The sequence below is a fragment of the Rhinoderma darwinii genome, chromosome 4 (genome assembly GCF_050947455.1).
Source record: "Rhinoderma darwinii isolate aRhiDar2 chromosome 4, aRhiDar2.hap1, whole genome shotgun sequence".
In the NCBI taxonomy this organism is placed as follows: Eukaryota; Metazoa; Chordata; class Amphibia; order Anura; family Rhinodermatidae; genus Rhinoderma; species Rhinoderma darwinii.
The window spans coordinates 315,439,281-315,458,385 of NC_134690.1; the positions used below are offsets into that span (position 1 = coordinate 315,439,281).

Consider the following 19,105-nt stretch of genomic DNA (forward strand, 5'->3'; position numbering starts at 1 on the left):
CAAATGCTGGAGACAGGGAGATTCGGATATTAAGCTAATTTTTTTTTAATTCAGCCAGGAAAAAAATAGGAATTTTGTGGTAGACATCAAAGACGTTTCATTTTCAAAAGTTGTTTTATTTTAGAATATAGCCACAAAGAAGGTGAGAAAGATCTCAGACTCTCATCAGCAAATCACCAGCTGCTCAAGCAAAGCCGAGCAGGGAGCATCACGTGGTACGCTGGCATCGCGGTTGTTTCCGGTCATGTGACTTGCGTCACCTCGCGTAGCACTGCTACTACTACCAGAGCTTACGCGGGAATTCCGAAGCCGCTACGGAGAGATGGAGGGCGAAGACGCATGCAGATTTAGGCTAAGCGACCTTAATCGTAGAATTGACTATGGGACAGTGTACGTTTGTGAGTACTGCCAGGTGCCGATAGGTGACACAAACGACTGGAGCGGCGAACACGTGGATGATAATGTTGTACTTCTGAAAGGTGCGGATCTCAGTGCAAACTACTGTGAATAGCAACGGAAACACCAAGTTTTCCTATTCCTAGACTTCTGTCTTCTTGATATAAGCGCAATTCATTTAAAGAACATTTCCCATAAAATTACTGGTTAAAGTGGATGTCCACTCAGGACAACCCCTGTCTATATGTTCTCCTTCAGGACATCTAGATGGCATAAAGAAGTTTTCCAGTTTTATCTAAATAAAGCTAAAAGGGGTTTTCCCATAATCAATATTTATTGCCTAACCACAGGATAGGTGATAAATATCTGAACGGTGCGGGACCGATTGCTGGGAGCCCCACGGATCACGTGAATGAGCTTACCCCGCCGTTCCTCGGAGCCCCGTAGGAATGGAGCTGTAATGTGCATGCTTAGCCACTGCTCCATTCGTTTCTATGGTGCTGCTGAAGATCTCGCTCGGCAGTCCCATAGAAATGAATGGAGCGGTGATCGAACACGCGCACTACAGCTCCATTCCTATGGGGTTCCCAGGAACGGCGAGGTAAGCCTGTTCGTTCTCGTGATCAGTGGGGATCCCGGTGGTTGGACCCACACAACTGGTTGGTGAAGGTTCTTTCTGGCTTGAAACAAAGCCCTTCTAATAAAGCAAGTACTGTGGAAACAGAAAAAACCTAGCTTGATTTATTTGGTTAGTGCTTTCTGGATGACTTCACTTGTTCTCCTCTGTCTGCTTTCTAATAACCCTTTAGCATAGCCACCCATTTTTCATGCCCTGGTTTACCTGTGTCTCTACAGCTGTATCATGGTTTGTTAAACGTGGTATACAGGTAACCTCCGATGACCCCGAAGATGCCGGCAGGTATGTCCTGCTTTTTCAGATTTATTTTTTTTGTGCTGTATGGCTGGACCACCCTTCCCATCTTCATTCTTTAGACTGGGTAGCTCACACCTCTTCAAAAAAAGTTGATCTTGTCCTAATCCTGTTCTAGCATCAATTATAGCCCAGAGCTGCATTCACTGTTCTGCAGGTTTGCTATTAAGGGTATGTGCACACGATAACTGCAATTACGTCGGAAATTACGGAGCTGTTTTCAGGAGAAAACAGCTCCTGAATTTCAGACGTAATTGCATGTACTCGCGTTTTGTGGGGCGTCTTTTACGGACGTAATTTGGAGCTGTTCTTCATTGGAGTCAATGAAAAACGTCTCCAATTATGTCCCAAGAAGTGTCCTGCACTTCTTTTGACGAGGCTGTAATTTTACGCGCCGTCTTTTAACTGCGACGCGTAAAATGACAGGTCGTCGGCACAATACATCGTAAAGCCCATTGAAAGTAATGGGCAGATGTTTGCCGACGTATTGGAGCTGTTTTTTCAGATGTAATTGGAGGTGTAAAACGCCTCCATTATGCCTGAAAATAGGTCTTGCATCAGTGTTCAAGGGGTTTTCCAGGTTCTCTCAACTGATGACCTATCCATCAGTACATGATCTGCGGGGGTCCGACACCCGGGGCCCGCACAGATCATCTGGTCCAGTGCCTCCGTGCACCGGACATACAAGCCAGAAGCAGTTATCTCTGGCCACGGAATAGCGGCCAAGTGAATAGGAGCAGACCTGCAGTTCTGCAGCATGGCTGCTATGCTATGTACGCAGCCAACAGCTTCCGGGCTCTGTACATAGCATATATCGGTGCCCAATTACAGACAAATTCTACGGTTGTGTGTATGGGGCCATAGCTGGAGTGGAGAACTGCTGCAGTGAGCGTCTCCCTCTGTAGGAACCAGATCATCTGTATAATTTGCGATTTGTGATGCTTAAATTTTACTTAACTGGTTGCCGACACAGGACGAGTATGCTCGTCCTGAGCGGCGAGCTCTTCGCGCATTAGGACGAGCATACTCGTCCTGTGACACAGCCGTCTGTGTGCGAGATCGAGAGCGGGGCAACGGCTGTAATACACAGCCACAGCCCCGCTCTGACAGCGGAGAGGAGAGAAACATCTTCTCTTCGCTGTTAACCCTTTGAAGGCCGCGATGACAGCTGATCGCGGCGTTCAAAGAGAGGGGACTGCACATTGATCGCGTCACAGAATATAACTGTGACGCGATCAAAGCCCACAACTCGTATGGCCAGACAGCCCAGGGTCCAGTGAAGGACCCCAGGGCTGTCTGAACATATTTCCTGTTGTTAGGGCATACTGAGGTATGCCCTAACAACTGCCTGTGTACGATCAGTAACAGGCTAATGTACTGGCATATAGATCTATGCCAGTACATTGCAGTTACAAAATAAAAATGATAAATCCCTTTATGGGATTAACAAAAAAAGTTAAATGAATGTAAAAAAAAAATAATGGTAAATAAATAAATAAAAAGTAAATAAAATACACAGAAACACATTTTTTATAATAAATCAACTTTTTAAAATATAAGTCCCAAAACATGAAATAATATAGACATATTTGGTATCGCCACGACCGTAAAAACGTGTACAACAAATGTATACCATTATTTATGATGATCGGTGTATGGTGTAAAAAAAATAAATATTAAAACTGCTGTGCAACTGCTTTTTTTCTACATTTTAATCTAATTAAAAATGTATACAAATTAAACGATAATGTATTTGTACCAAAAAATGGTACGTACATAAAGTACAACTCGTCCTGCAAAAAACAAAGTCGCATACAACTACGTCGTACAAAAAATAAAAGCGTTATGAGTGTCGGGATGCAAAGAGGGAAATGTAAAAAAAATTGCTCTGTCCTCAAGGCTAAAATTGGCCGTGTCCTTAAGGGGTTAAAGAGGTTCTGTCACCAGATTATAAGTGCCCTATCTCCTACATAATCTGATCGGCGCTGGAATGGAGATAACAGCAGTGGTTTTTATTTTGAAAAACGATCATTTTTTAGCAAGTTATGAGCAATTTTATATTAGTTTCTTAAAGACCAACTGGGCGTGTTTTTACTTTTGACCAAGTGGGTGTTGTAAAGAGGAATGTATGAGGCTGACCAATCAGTGTCATACACTTCTCATTGTTCCAGCCCAGCATGATCCACAGCACAGTGTGATTGTGCAGTGAAAGAAGCTGGGCTGGAACAACGACAAGTGTATGAGGCTGATTGGTCCGCGTCATACACTTCTTTACAACACCCACTTGGTCAAAAGTAAAAACACGCACGTACGAGCGTATATCATCCGGTATCAGCACCACTAGCGCTCGTCTATGCAGTTTTCCAGCACTGCTCACTGCCTGATGAAGGTCACTTAGACCAAAACGTTGCACTCTGCCACTGGCATTAAAAACAAAATAAAAATACCTTTGTTTCAAAATTGGTGTGCCTTATACTCTTTTATACTCTTATTTGGGTTGGGCCCCTATCCGTGCAAAACCCCATCCTTCCACGTATCTGGTGCTGTCTGAACTTATACACAAATAGGTATACTATTAGATCAGCATAAGTTGTCTGAAAAGTTAGTATCACACGGGAAGGTCCTTGTCCGTAGTTAAGGTGTAGATGACTGCACTTATGCTTTTACCAGTTTTTTTTTTTTTTTTTTTACTTTTTCCATTGTAGCAAGTATCTACCTCTATCCTGCAGAAAGTGCGACAATCTCCTTGGGAAATTTTACTCTTTTACACCAACACATCTGAACTACAAACTTGATCTGTACAATATTGACAACACTGTTATTAGGGGGTGAGTTATAAGTAACATTGTATTATTGTCAGGCCTCATGCACACGGCCGTTCCCAAAATCACGGTCCACGATTACGGGCACTGCTGGTGGCTGCGGACAGCCATCCGCATTTTTGATGTGGATATGCCATAAATATCGAAATTGAGAATACCCATATAATGCCAAAATAGGTTTGGTACTTAACCCGTTAGTGACCGCCCCATAGTGTTTTTACGGCGGCCACTAAAGGGCTTTATTCTGATGCATAAGCCTTTTTACGGCGCTGCATCGGAATAAATAAACAGAGCAGGGAGCCGTACTGGTGAGATCAATATTAGTAACTATCTCACCCGTTTAACCCCTCAGATGCGGCGCTCAATAGCGAGTGCCGCATCTGAATGGTTTTGGAGAGCACGAGGGAGCTCCCTCTCGTCTCACTGACACCCAGCGATAAGATCACTGTGTATCTGTCTTATATGGCAGCCCGGGGGCCCAATAAAGGCCCCCAGGTCTGCCTGTAGTGTATGCCTGCTAGGTGATGCCTGTGGCATGACCTAGCAGATGCCTGTGGCATGACCTAGCAGATGCCGGCATGACCTAGCAGATGCCGGCATGACCTAGCAGATGCCGGCATGACCTAGCAGATGCCGGCATGACCTAGCAGATGCCGGCATGACCTAGCAGATGCCGGCATGACCTAGCAGATGCCGGCATGACCTAGCAGATGCCGGCATGACCTAGCAGATGCCGGCATGACCTAGCAGATGCCGGCATGACCTAGCAGATGCCGGCATGACCTAGCAGATGCCGGCATGACCTAGCAGATGCCGGCATGACCTAGCAGATGCCGGCATGACCTAGCAGATGCCGGCATGACCTAGCAGATGCCGGCATGACCTAGCAGATGCCGGCATGACCTAGCAGATGCCGGCATGACCTAGCAGATGCCGGCATGACCTAGCAGATGCCGGCATGACCTAGCAGATGCCGGCATGACCTAGCAGATGCCGGCATGACCTAGCAGATGCCGGCATGACCTAGCAGATGCCGGCATGACCTAGCAGATGCCGGCATGACCTAGCAGATGCCGGCATGACCTAGCAGATGCCGGCATGACCTAGCAGATGCCGGCATGACCTAGCAGATGCCGGCATGACCTAGCAGATGCCGGCATGACCTAGCAGATGCCTGTCCTTTTTACACGGACAGGCACTAATACACTGCAATTCAGAAGTATTGCAGTGTATTATAAATGCGATCGGATGATCGTATATTGAAGTCCCCTACTAGGACTAGTAAAAAAGTGGGGAAAAAAAAGTATAAAACCCACTTTTTCCCCTTACAAACTGCTTTATTATTAAAAAACAAAATAAAGTAAAAAAGTTACACATATTTGGTATTGCTGCGTCCATAACGACCCCAACTATAAAGTTCTTACATAATTTAACGTCGAACGTCCGAGAAAAAAAGAGCCATGCAAAAATTGCTGTTTTCTTTGAATCTAGGCTTAAAAAAAAGTAATCAAAAAGTCGCATCTGTTCCAAAATTGTACTGATAAACTACAACCGCATCGGCGAAAAAATAAAAAAGTTATGGCTCTTGAAATATGGAGACACAAAAATAAATATTTTTGAAAAAAAGTGTTTTCACTGTGTAATAGTAAAACATACAAAACCTGTATAAATTTGGTATCGTTGCAATCGCAACAACCCGCTGAATAAAGTTATTGTGTTACTTATACCACACGGTAAACGACGCAAATTTAGGACGCAAAAAAAAGTGCCGAAATTGCAGGGGTTTTTCCTATCCCCGCCCCCCCAAAAAAGTTCATGAAAGTTAATCATTAAAGGGGTTGTCCCAAGTTGATAAATGGAGCTATAAAGCTCCCCCATGTAAAAATGAGAAGAATTCTAATTACCTGTCCGTCGTCCAGCGATGTCGTTTTCTTGATATCCTTGATTGAAGTTGCGGTCGGTCCCTCTTTGTATCCTGCTCGTTGCCTAGGTTCCCGGCCACCGCTATTTACCTTTAGCGGTGGTCGCGCATGCGTAATGACATCCTCTGCGTCCTGAGCAGAGGATGTCATTTACTCATGAACGTGCATCTCGGCGCATGCGCAGGAGATGCAGTGGAAGGCACCCGTCGCGAGAAGTCTGCGCTCCGCTAAAGGTAAGTGTGTGTGTGTGTGTGTGTCTGTGTTTGTGTATATATGGATGTGTATGTGTGTGTGTGTTTATGTGTGAGTGTATATATGGGTGTATTTGTGTATATTTTTGTGTTTGTGTGTGTGTGTGTGTGTATGTATATGTTTGTGTATGTGCTTGTGTATATATGGGTGTGCTTGTGTATATATGGGTGTGTGTATATGTGTATATGTTTGTGTGTGTGTGTGTTTTTGTGTATATGTGGGTGTGTTTGTGTACATGTGTTTGTATATATGTTTGTGTATATATGGGTTTGTGTACATATGTGTGTGTGTTTGTGTATATATGGTTGTGTTTGTGTATATGTTTGTGTGTATATGTTTGTGTTTTTGTATATGTGTGTGTTTGTGTATATATTGGTGTGTTTGTGCATATATTGGTGTGTGTGTGTGTGTGTGTGTATATATATATATATATATATGTATCGGTATTGTTCACATTGATAACTTTTTTTTTTAATGTTGTTGCAGGTTTTGATGTACCAATTGGACTACGTCTTCGATTCGTTGGACTACTGCGTAGATCTACGTTTTTTGAAAATTTTAATAAAATGGTTAACGAGGGTTTTGTTGGGGATTTCTTATTTCAATAAAAAAAAATTGTACCCAGCTCTTCCCGGCACCCCTGGTGGTGGTGGGTACCAGGGTAATAATGGTGTTTAGTGTTAGCCTCTGTATCGGCTAACACTAAGCCTCCCCTTAGTAATGGACCTTGTCACTCAGACAGCGGCCATTACTAAAGTGATAGTAATAAAACTTGAAAAGAAAAGACAAAGATATAGATAAAATATTTTATTGAAATAAAGCACCCCCAACACAACCCTCATTAACCATTTTATTGATGAAAAAAAAGCGTAATCTAAGTAGTCCTCGAAACCGACGTAGTCCAAACACCAAACCTGTAAAAAAATCAAAAATATAAAAAAAAAAATGAAATAAAACATGTCGTAGGCTTAGTTTCACTTTCATGTGTGATACTGACTGTTATACCATGTATAGAAGCCTGCGGCAAAGTTGGCTTAGATACAGGGCGCCAGCAGACAGTATCATACATGGCCATACAGACATTTATACAAACATACATACATACATGCAAACATACATGCACATATACACATACAAACATGACAACATACATACATACATGCAAACATACATACATGCAAACAAACATATACACATACAAACATGACAACATACATACAAGCAAACATACAAACAAGCATACATACATGCAAACATACATACATAAATGCAAACATACATGCACATATACACATACAAACATGACAACATACATACATGAAAACATACAAACATACATACATGAAAACACATACATGAAAACATACAAACATGACAACATACATACAAGAAAACATACATACATGAAAACATACATACATACATGAAAACATACATACATGCACATATACACATACAAACATGACAACATACATACATAAAAACACATGAAAACATACACACATGACAACATACATACAAGAAAACATACATACATGCAAACATACATACATACATGCAAACATACATACATACATGCAAGCATACATACATGCATACATAAAAACATACATGCACATATACACATACATGCACATATACACATACAAACATGACAACATACATACAAGCAAACAAACATACATGCAAACATACATACATGCAAACATACATACATGCAAACAAACATACATGCAAACAAACATACATGCAAACAAACATACATGCAAACAAACATACATGCAAACAAACATACATGCAAACATACATACATGCAAACATACATACATGCAAACATACATACATACATGCACATATACACATACATGACAACATACATACAAAAATAAACTCATCTAAGACGTTCCCACGAAGAGCTGAACAGTCCCGTCACTTTTCTTCTCCCATTCACAATAACAGAGCGGGGGGCGCAGATGACGTAATCACGTGGGCCTGATATGATTACGTCATCTGCGCCACAACGCATTGTTACTATGAATGCGAGCGGCGCCTAGAAGAAGGAAGATGGCAAGTGACGGGACCGTTCAGAGTGCCGTTAGAACGTCTTAGGTGATTATTATTTTATTTTATATATTTTTAGTTGTTCGCCGGGTGCTGATGCAGCACCAATGCGGCGGGTACAAAAATGTAGTGACAGGGTGGGGGAGGGAAAAGTGGCTTGCCGAAACGGGGTGAATGTAGTGTAGTGTACAGTACATTCACGGTAAGTTCGTCTCAATCGGGCTTACCATGCCCGCTTGAGACGAACATACTCCCGATGTTGCTAGAACTACAGTATCTAGCAACATCGGGAGCGCGCACACTGCAGAGCGGAGCGGCTTGATTGACATCGAGCCGCTCACGCCCCTTTTTAGAAAAGATAACCAGCACTAGCTGAGTTATCAAGTGTAAAAAAAAAGGCACTTAGGAAATGAATTTTTAAAATTTTTTAACACCAAATGTTTTCAAATTCATTTCCTGCTTAGAATGTATAAAAAAAAAAACATTTGAGTCAACTTGGGACAACCCCTTTAAATTCTAGATACCCCAAAATGGTGCTATTAAAAATAACTTGTCCTGCAAAAAACAAGACCTTATACAGCTATGTCGACGCAAAAATAAAAATGTTCTAGCTCTTTGAATGAGACGATGGAAAAACTTAAAAAATGGCTTGGTCATTAAGGTCTAAAATAGGCTGGTCATTAAGGGGTTTTGCAGGCCTAAGAAATTGATAACCTATCCTCATCCTGATCTATGGGGGTCCAACTCCCTGAATCTGAAACCCCATTTACTCTTGAGACAAAGTATGGGAGCACGGTCCGTAAAAAGCTAAGATGGGACATGTCCTATCTTTTGCGGAGGCTTTCTACGGCCCGGGCACTTTCTTGTAAATATGTGGGAAGGTGTCCGTGGTCAATAGAAATTAATGGGTCGATAATTGCGGAGCGTAATTACGGTCCGCAATCACGGGCGAATTCTTCGGTCGTGTGCATGGGACCTTAGTGTTGTGTTTGAGTCTGAGAGGTCATTAGATGGTCCTTGTCTTTTTGATGTATTCTTTATTTTAGATGCAAACTTGGAGAGAATCTTCAGAAAAAAATCTCTGCATCTGAAACCCCATTCACTCTTGAGACATGTCACTATTATGAAGACGAAATTAAAAAGGTATTTATGAAGTTAATGATGCAATTTTTTTAATTTTTTTAAATTATAATTACGGTCTTTATAAAAAGAAAAATAGGCCTTTAACAATTTGTTATAAAAATGTTTGTGCTGTACCTCCAGCTGATCGCTTGGGGGCGCTGTTTTTGGCGAGGTATTTCAAGTAGTATAAGTGAAGGCAATGGAACTGAATATGGCATGTGCTAAACCGTTTTTTTTTGTTTTTTTTAATATATATCTGTTCTTCAGCAAGATTTGGCTATATGGACCCGCATGGTTTGTTTGCACTCAGCACTGACGGATAGTGTAACAATTTTAGTACATATGCCTCACTCCTGGATGTGCCGCATGCATAGAAAATATTAGGTTAACTTAGGTTAACTTTATACTATGCTGGGCAACTCTATTTAGCAAGTAGTGCTCACTTAGCTGACTGGTTCTGTAAAATACTTCCTATTTCAGTTTTGTTACCAGCACCAAGATCTTGAGGGTGGTTGTTCTCTGCATGGACATAGTTTGTATTTAGTAAAGGGGGTGCTGTATCTGGGGTGGAAGTGGTCCAGAGCCAAGGGGGCTTAGACTGGCAGCATGGGTGCTCTTGGTCTCCTGGGTTGCTCCCTCTGCAGGTGCTGTGTTGCAGCGGCATTGGTTGTCATGGAATATTACACTTTTGAGTAGGGACCCATTTGAAAGAGGTCGCTGTGAAGTGGCAAGTGTGCTTATACAGTTTAAATAAAATGTTTACGAAGTTTCTCATGTTCGTATATTTTTGTTTTGCTGAGCCGTAATAGATCAAGTATATCAAGTGGATGTGCGGTCCAGGTTTTCATTTGTCCCTTGTGGATCTTTTAACCTCTTTCCGCGCTGCGATGCAACTGTACGTCCTTGCTTCCAGCACCAGGACGTACAGTTGCGGTGCACACTGTCTTAACGGACAGTGTCCGGGAACCGGGAGGTCAGCTGACACTCCAGTCTTGCCGGTCAGCGGACCATCGCCGCTGATTTCGGCAATTAATCCCATAAATGCGGCGACCGATTGATATTGCCGCATTTAAGGGGTTTGAAGCACAACGGCAGCCCCCGCGAAGTGATTGTGGGGGCTGCTGATGCTTGTTGTGGCAATCGGAGGTCAGACAATGACCTCCGGGTTGCCATGTACGGAAGCCTCGGAGGAGCAGCCTCCGGCCGGTCCTCCGAGACTTCCTGTCAGTGTGACTGTCACGTTACAGTGACAGTTGGAATGCATTACACTACATAGGTAGTGTAATGTACCCTAGCAGCAATCAAAGCTGCAAGTCTAAATGTCCCCTAGTGGGACAAGTAAAAAAAAAAAGGTAAAAATGTTTTAAAAAAAAAAAAAGTGTAAATGTTATATAAACAAAAAATTTCTTTTTTCCTATAATAAGAATTTTATTATAGAAAAAAAATGAACACGTTAAAAAAAAAGTACACATGTCTAGTATCACCGCGTTCGTAACGACCCCAACTATATAACTATAATCTGTATTTTTTTGGTCACCACCCCACCCAAAATAGAGAATAAAAAGTGATAAAAAAGTCGCATGGACACGAAAATAGTACCGATAAAAACCTACAACCCATCCCGCAAAAAAACAAGCCCTTACACAGCTTTTTTTACTCAAAAATAAAAGTTATAGCTCTCAGAATATGGTGACACAGAAAATAAATTATTTGCTAAAGTGATTTTATTGTGCAAACGCTGTAAAACATAAAAAAAATCTATATACATATGGTATCGCCGTAATCGTATCGATCTGCAAATAAAGTAAAATTGTCATTTATAGCGCACGGTGAACGCCGCAAAAAAATTAACTAAAAAACTGTCAGAATTGCTTGTTTTTGGTCAACCGGCTTGCAAAAAAATGGAATAAAAAGTGATAAAAAAAATCGCATGTACCCCAAAATGGTACCAATGAAAACTACAGGTTGTCCCACAACAAATAAGCCCTCACACAGCTCCGGTGGTAAAAAAATAAAGAAGTTCTGGCTCTCAGAATATGGCGATGCAAAATGTGCAGTGTTCAAAAAGCGGATAAGATTGGGTGCCATTTATCAGTGCGACACTGGCCACATATCTATGAATTATTATTTATTTACCGCATTATTATACCCTCTTATGCCCTGATGTACTCCGCACAGATTACATACACCCCCACATTATAAACTGAAATACCAGCAAAATCCCAAACAGAACAACTGCCAAGCAAAATCTGCACTCCAAAAGCAAAATGGCGTCCCTCCCTTCTGACCCCTGCAGCATATCCAAACAGCAGCTTGCGCCCATATATATGGCATCGCCATACCCGGGATAACCCGATTAACGTTTTATAAGGTATTTGTCTTCAGTGGCACAAACTGGGCACAACATATTATGCACTAAAATGGCATATCAGTGGAAAATTGCAATGTTCACACCATCCGCTGTGCATTAACCCGTTTCCGCACTATGACTTAAAGGGAACCTGTCACCAGCGTTTCACCAATTGAACTTCACTTATCCCTCACTGGCCGCTGCTATCAAAAGTTCATTGCCGGTATCCCCTCTCCTAAACTCCTCCTCTGACTGTAAATAACGGTCTGCAAACATTAAGCGCCTTTTATCGTAATAATCCGGTATCCCTTTGAGCGCACACCCCAGAAGAGGACCTCAATGCACAAGCGTTTGATTTTGTGTGCTGGGGAACGACGTGGAGCTGTCAATCATTAGTAAGGAGGCGGGGTAAACTCTGAAAGACTTGAGGAATGAAGATATGACTCTTTTCAAACGAAGATATGACTCTTTTATACTCATTAGCATACGGTGTGGGAACACTAAAAAACTGAATACTAAAGCTACAGAGCCGACTAAGAAGACAATTATAGGTTATATAGAAATGATTTTTCACCCACTACCACCAGGTCTTGCTGGTTTAATAGGTGAAATGCTGGTGACAGGTTCCCTTTAATAGCACGTCATGGTGCGGGGGTTGATGTATGGAGGCGGCTCACGTGCTGAGCCCGCTCCATATGCTGCGGGTGTCAGCTGTGTATTACAGCTGACACCCGGGACTAACGGACAGAAACCGTGATCGTGCTATTACAGAAGCCTGTAAAAATAACAATATACTGCAATACATTAGTATTGCAGTATATTGTCCCAGCGATCCAATGATCGCTGGTTCAAGTCCCCTGAGGGGACTAATAAAATGTGTAGAAGAATTAAAGTTTTTAGTAGTGAGAATTTTTTTTAAATTGGTACCAATAAAAACGACAGCTCGTCCCGCAAAAATTAAGACCTTCCACCGCGCAATCAACCGAAAAATAAAAAAGTTATGGCTCTCAGAATGTGGTGAAACAAACGTTTTTTTATTTTAACAAATAGATTTTTCTCTGTAAAAGTAGTATAATATGAAAAAAAAAACGATATAAATTTGGTATCACCGTAATTGTATTAAGCCGCAGAATAAAGTAAAGTTTTCGTTTTTACCGCACGGTGAAAGCTGTAAAAAAACGAAACCCACAAAAAATCAAATCCGTTTTTTTTTTTTGTTTCTCAATTTCAGCCCGCAAATTATTTTTTTCAGTTTCCCAGTACATTTTATGGTACTTTAAATGGTGTCAATAGAAACCAACACCTCCCGCAAGAAATAAGCCCTCACATCACTCTACTGACAGAAAGAGAATAAAGTTATGGCTCTTGGAGGGCGGAGAGTGAAAAACTAAAATAAGAAAGCAAAAAATAGATCAGTCCTGAAAGGGTTAATTCATTTCTAATGAAAAAAATGTATGACCACATGTGGGGTATTTCCGGACTCGGGAAAAATTGCTTTACAAAAATTGTTTGTTTTTTTTTCTCCTTTATCCCTTGTGAAAATGAAAAAATGCAACATTTTAGTGGAAAAAATTGTGATATTCATTTTCGCGGCCTAGTTCTAATAAATTCTGCAAAAAACCTGTGTGGTCAAAATGCTAAGTAAACCCCTAGATAAATTCCTTGGGAGGTGTATTTTCCAAAATGGGGTCACTGTTGGGGTGTTTCCACTATTTTGGTCCCTCCTGGGGGTTGCAAACGTGACATGGCACCGAAAACCATTCCAGCAAAATCAGTGCTCCAAAATCCAAATGGCGCTCCTTCCCTTCTAAGCCCTGCTGTGGGTCCAAACAGCAGTTTATTACCACATGTGGGGTATTACCGTAATCGGGAGACATTGTTTTACAAATGTTGGGGTGCATTTTCTTCGTTATTCCTTGTAAATATGAAAAATTTCAGTTTTTTCAGAAAAAAAGTAGATTTTCATTATTACAGACTAATTCCAATATATTTAGCGAAAAACCTCTGTGGTCAAAGTGCTAACTATACCCCTAGATAAATTCCTTGAGGTGTAGTTTCCAAAATGGGGTAACTTTTTGGGTGTTTCCACTGTTCTGACACCACAAGACCTCTTCAAACCTGACAAGGTGCCTAAAATATATTCTAAAAAAAGAGGCCCCATAATCCTCTGGGTGCTTCTTTGCTTCTGAGGCCGGTGTTTCAGTCCATTAGCGCACTAGGACCACATGTGGGATATTTCTAAAAACTGCAGAATCTGGGCAATAAAATATTGAGTTGCATTTCTCTGGTAAAATCTTCTGTGTTACAAAAAAATACTTTGTTTTAATTCCTGTGAAACGCCTAAAGGGTTAAAACACTTTCTGAATGCTGATTCGAATACCTTGAGGGGTGCAGTTTTCAAAATGGGGTGATTTATGGGGATTTTCTAATATATATGGCCCTCAAAGCCACTTCAGAACAAGGCTCTTCAGAACTGAACTGGTCCCTGAAAAAAATGGCCTATTGGCATTTTCTTTAACCCCTTCCCTCTGCAGCCATTTTTCGGATTTTCACTTTTGTTTTTTCCTCCTCACCTTCCAAAAGCCATAGCTCTTATTTTTTCATCAATATTGCCGTATGAGGGCTTGTTTTTTGCGGGACGAGTTGTAGATTTTCACAGCACCATTTTTTTTTTTATCGTATAATGTAGTGGGAAACGAAAAAAAAAATATATGTGGGGTGAAATAGGAAAAAAACAGCGATTCCTCAACCTTTTGGGTGGTTTTGTTTTTACAGTGCTCCCTGTACGGTAAAAACGGCATGTTAACTTTATTCTGCGGGTCAATACGATTACAGTGATACCAAATTTATATTGTTTTCTTTGTTTTATTACTTTTACAAGGAAAAAAACTGATTGCTAAAAATAAAATTTGAGTTTTGTCGCCACATTCTGAGAGCCATAAAGTTTTTATTTTTCTGTCGATTTAGCCGTGTGAGGGCTTATTTTTTGCGGGGCGAGCTGCAGTTTATATTGGTATCATTTTGGGGTACGTGAGACATTTTGATCACTTTTTTTATTTCATTTTTTGTGGGAGAAGGGACCAAAAAACAGCATTTTATTTTTTACGGCGTTCACCTTGCGGACTAAATAATGATATATTGTAATAGTTCAGACTTTACGGACGCGTCGATACCAGTTATGTTAGCTTTTTCTTTTTTACACATTGTGCTTGAGGGAAAATGGAAAAAAGGTTTTTTTTTTTTTTGTTTTTTTTTTGAGCTTTTAATAAATTTTTTATTTGTTAAAAAAAACCTTTTAGTTTACTAATTTTTTATATATATTTTTTTTTTTACTTGTCCCCCTAGGGGACTCTAACCAGCGATCGTTAGATCGCTCGCACGATAAACTGCAATTCTAACGTATTGCAGTATATCGCGATTCTGACAGTCTCCTATGAAGCCCTGGCAGCCGTGCCAACCAATGGCTCCCCCTGATCTTGCCGCGGGGGGGCGGTTGGGACGTTACAGGGGGTCACCCCCCTGTTTTTAGTAATTTAAATGCCGCGATCGCTATTGAACGAGGCATTTAGCGGGTTAAACGAGCGGGATCGCGCTCAAACGGGATCCCGTTCGTTACCCGGAAGTGTCGGCTGTAAGGCTGGGTTCACACGACCTATTTTCAGACATAATGGAGGCGGTTTACGCCTCTAATTACGCCTGAAAAACGCTCTTAATACGCCTACAAACATCTGCCCATTGCTTTCAATGGGGATTACGATGTTCTGTTCCCACGAGCCTTTATTTTACGCTTCGCTGTCAAAAAACTGCCTAAAAAGACGCTCCGTAAAAAGAAGTAGCATGTCACTTCTTAAGGTGTTTTTTTGGAGCTGATTTTCCATTGAACACTATGAAAAACGCCTCAAAAGAAGCTCCAAATTTCATTCTCCGCTTCACAAACGCCTGAAAATCAGAGGCTGTTTTCTCTGAAATCCGCTCCATATTTTTCAGAAGTTTTTTGTTAAGCGTGTGAACATACCCTTACAGTCGACACACTCGCTCTATGGAGTATATACAGTGGATGTCGGGAAGGGGTTAAAATATGAGAAATTGCTGCTAAAGTTCTAAGCCTTGTAATGTCCTAGAAAAATAAAAGTACGTTCAAGAAACGATGCAAACATAAAGTAGACATATGGGAAATGTTAATTAGTAACTATTTTGTGTGGCATTACTATCTGTTTTACAAGCAGATACGTTTAAATTTAGAAAAATGCTAATTTTTGCAAATTTTCTAAATTTTGGTGTTTTTCAGAAATAAATACCAAATTTATCGACCACATTTTTTCACTAACATAAAGTACCACATGTCACGAGAAAACAGTCTCAGAATCGCTCGGATAGGTAAAAGCATTCCGGAGTTATTACTACATAAAGTAACACGTCCGATTTGAAAAAATCGGCTGTGTTCTGAAGGGGTTTTCCAGTCCTAAAAAAATAGATGGCCTATCCTCAGGCCATCAATGCCGGATCGTTCGGGTTTAGACTAACGGCACCCGCTGGCGATCAGCTGTTTTGAAGGGGCCACGGCTCTCGTACGAGCGCTGCTTCCCCTTCATTCCAACCTGCTCGTATTGTGATTCGCCAACACACTTGTAGCGACGGTTCACGGTATCACAAACTTCTCCTGATTGAAATGAATGGTAGAAAGCTGTAAATACTGTGAACCGCCGCTACAAGTGTGTCAACAATTCACAGTACGGGTAGGTAAGTAATGAAGGGGGAACAGCACTTGTACGAGAGATGTGGCCCCTTCAAAACAGCTGATCGGTGGGACCGCCGAGAATTTGACCCCCATCGATCAGGAATCTATCAGGATGAGGATAGGTTATTATTTTCTTAGGACTGGAAAACCCCTTAAGTACCAAACCTATTTTGGCACTATAGGGGTGTTCTCAATTTAGACATTCATGGCATATCCACACCATATAGGTGCAGATCAAAGCTCTGTGACCCGCACCTCTATAGGGAACGGGGGTGACACGCTGCAGAGCTTGCTTGTCTGTTTCTGTAACTCTCCTAAAGAAGAATGGAGAATGCGTATGGCCCCCTCTCCACTAGTCCCTACCCAGAATCTGCAGCCAATGAGTGACCCCCCCTCCCCCATTCTCGATATAGGTGGGTCCCAGAGATGGAACCTGAGACTATCAGACATTTATGGCATTTCCTGTGAATAGTTGGGAGTACCCCTTTTACCCGCTTGGAGACACAGGCAATTACATTTTTTAAATTATATTTTTTTCCTCCCCGCCTTCCAAAAGCCACAAGGTTTTTTTTTTGTTTTTTTTTATTATTGTTTTTTGTCGTCGACATAGCAGTCTGGGGGCTTGTTTTTTGCAGGACACTGGCACTTTTTATTGTAATGCATAATGTAATGGGAAGCTGAAAAAAATATTTGTGGGGCGAAATGGGAAAAAACAGCAATTACGCCATTTTTGGGGGGTTCTGTTTTTACAGCGCCCATCAGGTGGTAAAACTACTTGTTCACCTTATTCTACTGGTTGATACGATTACGGCGATACCAAATTTATATGTTTTTGTTTTAGGTTTTACCACTTAAAAAAAAAAAAAATATTTGCTAAAAAAAAGTCTTTTGTCACCATGTTCTGAGAGCCATAACCTTTTTTTATTTTTCTGTCAATTTAGCTATGTGAGGGCTTAATTTTTGCAAGTAGAGCTGTAGTTTTCACCGATACCATTTTGTGGTACATGCAACTTTTTGATCACTTTTTTTTCATTTTTTTGGAGAGTTAACCCCATCAGGACTGAGCCTGTTTTGAGCTTCAGGACGAAGCTGATTTTTCAAATCTGGCATGTGTCACTTTATGTGGTAATAACTCCGGAATGCTTATACCTATACCAAGCGATTCTGAGATTGTTTTCTCGTGACATATTGTACTTTGTTAGTGAATAAATTTGGTTGATAAATTCAATATTTATTTGTCAAAAATACACCAAGATTTAGAGAAAATTTGCATTTTTCTAAATTTAAGTGTATCTGCTTGTAAAACAGATAGTAATACCACACAAAATAGTTACTAGTTAACATTTCACATATGTCTACTTTAGTTTGGCATCGTTTTTTGCGCATTCTTTTATTTTTCTAGGACGTTACAAGACTTAGAACTTTAGCAGCAATTTCCCATATTTTCAAGAAAATTTCAAAAGCCTATTTTTTCAGGGACCAGTTCAGTTCTGAAGTGGCTTTGAGGGCCTTGTATATTAGAAAGTCCCCATAAATCACCCCATTTTGAAAACGGCACCCCTCAAAGTATTAAAAACAGCATTCAGAAAGTGTTTTAACCCTTTAGGCGTTTCACAGGAATTAAAGCAAAGTAGAGGTGAAAGTTACAAATGTCTTTTTTTTTTTTTTTTTTTTTTTACAAAATTCATTTGTATTACATTTTTTTTTTCTATACCACAGAAAGTTTTACCCGAGAAATGCAACACAATATTTATTGCCCAGATTCTGCAGTTTTTAGAAATATCCCACATGTGACCCTAGTGTGGTAATTTAATGAAATACAGGCCTCAGAAGCAAAGGAGCACCTAGTGGATTTTGGGGCCTCCTTTTCTTTAGCATATATTTTAGGTACCATGTCAGGTTTGAAGAGGTCTTGTGGGGCCAAAACCGTAAAGACCCCCAAAAGTGACCTCATTTTGGAAACTACACCCCTCAGGGAATTTATCTAGGGGTATAGTTAGCATTTTGAACCCACAGTTTTTTTGCTAAATTTATTTGAATTAGTATATGAAGATAAAAATCCTACTTTTTTTCTGAAAAAACTTAGAAAATGTAAATTTTTTCAAGGAATAAAAGAGAAAAAACACCCCAACATATGTAAAGCAATTTCTCCTGATTATAGCAATACCCCATATGTGGTAATAAACAGCTGTTTGGACCCACAGCAGGACTCCGAAGGGAAGGAGCACCATTTGGATTTTGAAATTCTGATTTTGCTGGAATAGTTTTTAGTGCCGTGTCGCGTTTGAAATGCACTGGAGGGAACAAAATAGTGGAAACCCCCGGAAAGTGACCCCATTTTGGAAACTACGCTCATCAAGGAATTTTTCTAGGGGTAAAGTTAGCATTTTGACCCCACAGTTGTTTTGCTGAATTCATTGGAATTATTCTGTAAAGGTAAAAATCTACTTTTTTTTCTGTAAAAGGGTAGCCATTTTTAATTTTTACAAGGAATAAAGGAGAAAAAGCACC

The 19,105-nt window shown here is 40.7% G+C and overlaps 1 protein-coding gene across 2 annotated transcripts in view; it reads left to right on the forward strand.

Moving 5' to 3' along the window:
• The first annotated feature begins 222 nt into the window (after positions 1-222).
• LOC142761218 (protein Mis18-alpha-like) overlaps positions 223-19,105 on the forward strand; it is a 36,806-nt gene continuing 17,923 nt past the window's right edge. The window contains exons 1-4 of one of the 2 annotated variants that reach the window (XM_075864408.1): positions 232-479; positions 1,252-1,315; positions 4,033-4,155; positions 9,431-9,527. In XM_075864408.1, coding sequence (XP_075720523.1) covers positions 323-479; positions 1,252-1,315; positions 4,033-4,155; positions 9,431-9,527 — 441 coding nt within the window. In that variant the 5' untranslated portion in view covers positions 232-322. Of the gene's footprint in view, positions 480-1,251; positions 1,316-4,032; positions 4,156-9,430; positions 9,528-19,105 lie in introns of both variants that reach the window. The other variant, XM_075864409.1, reaches the window with a different exon arrangement.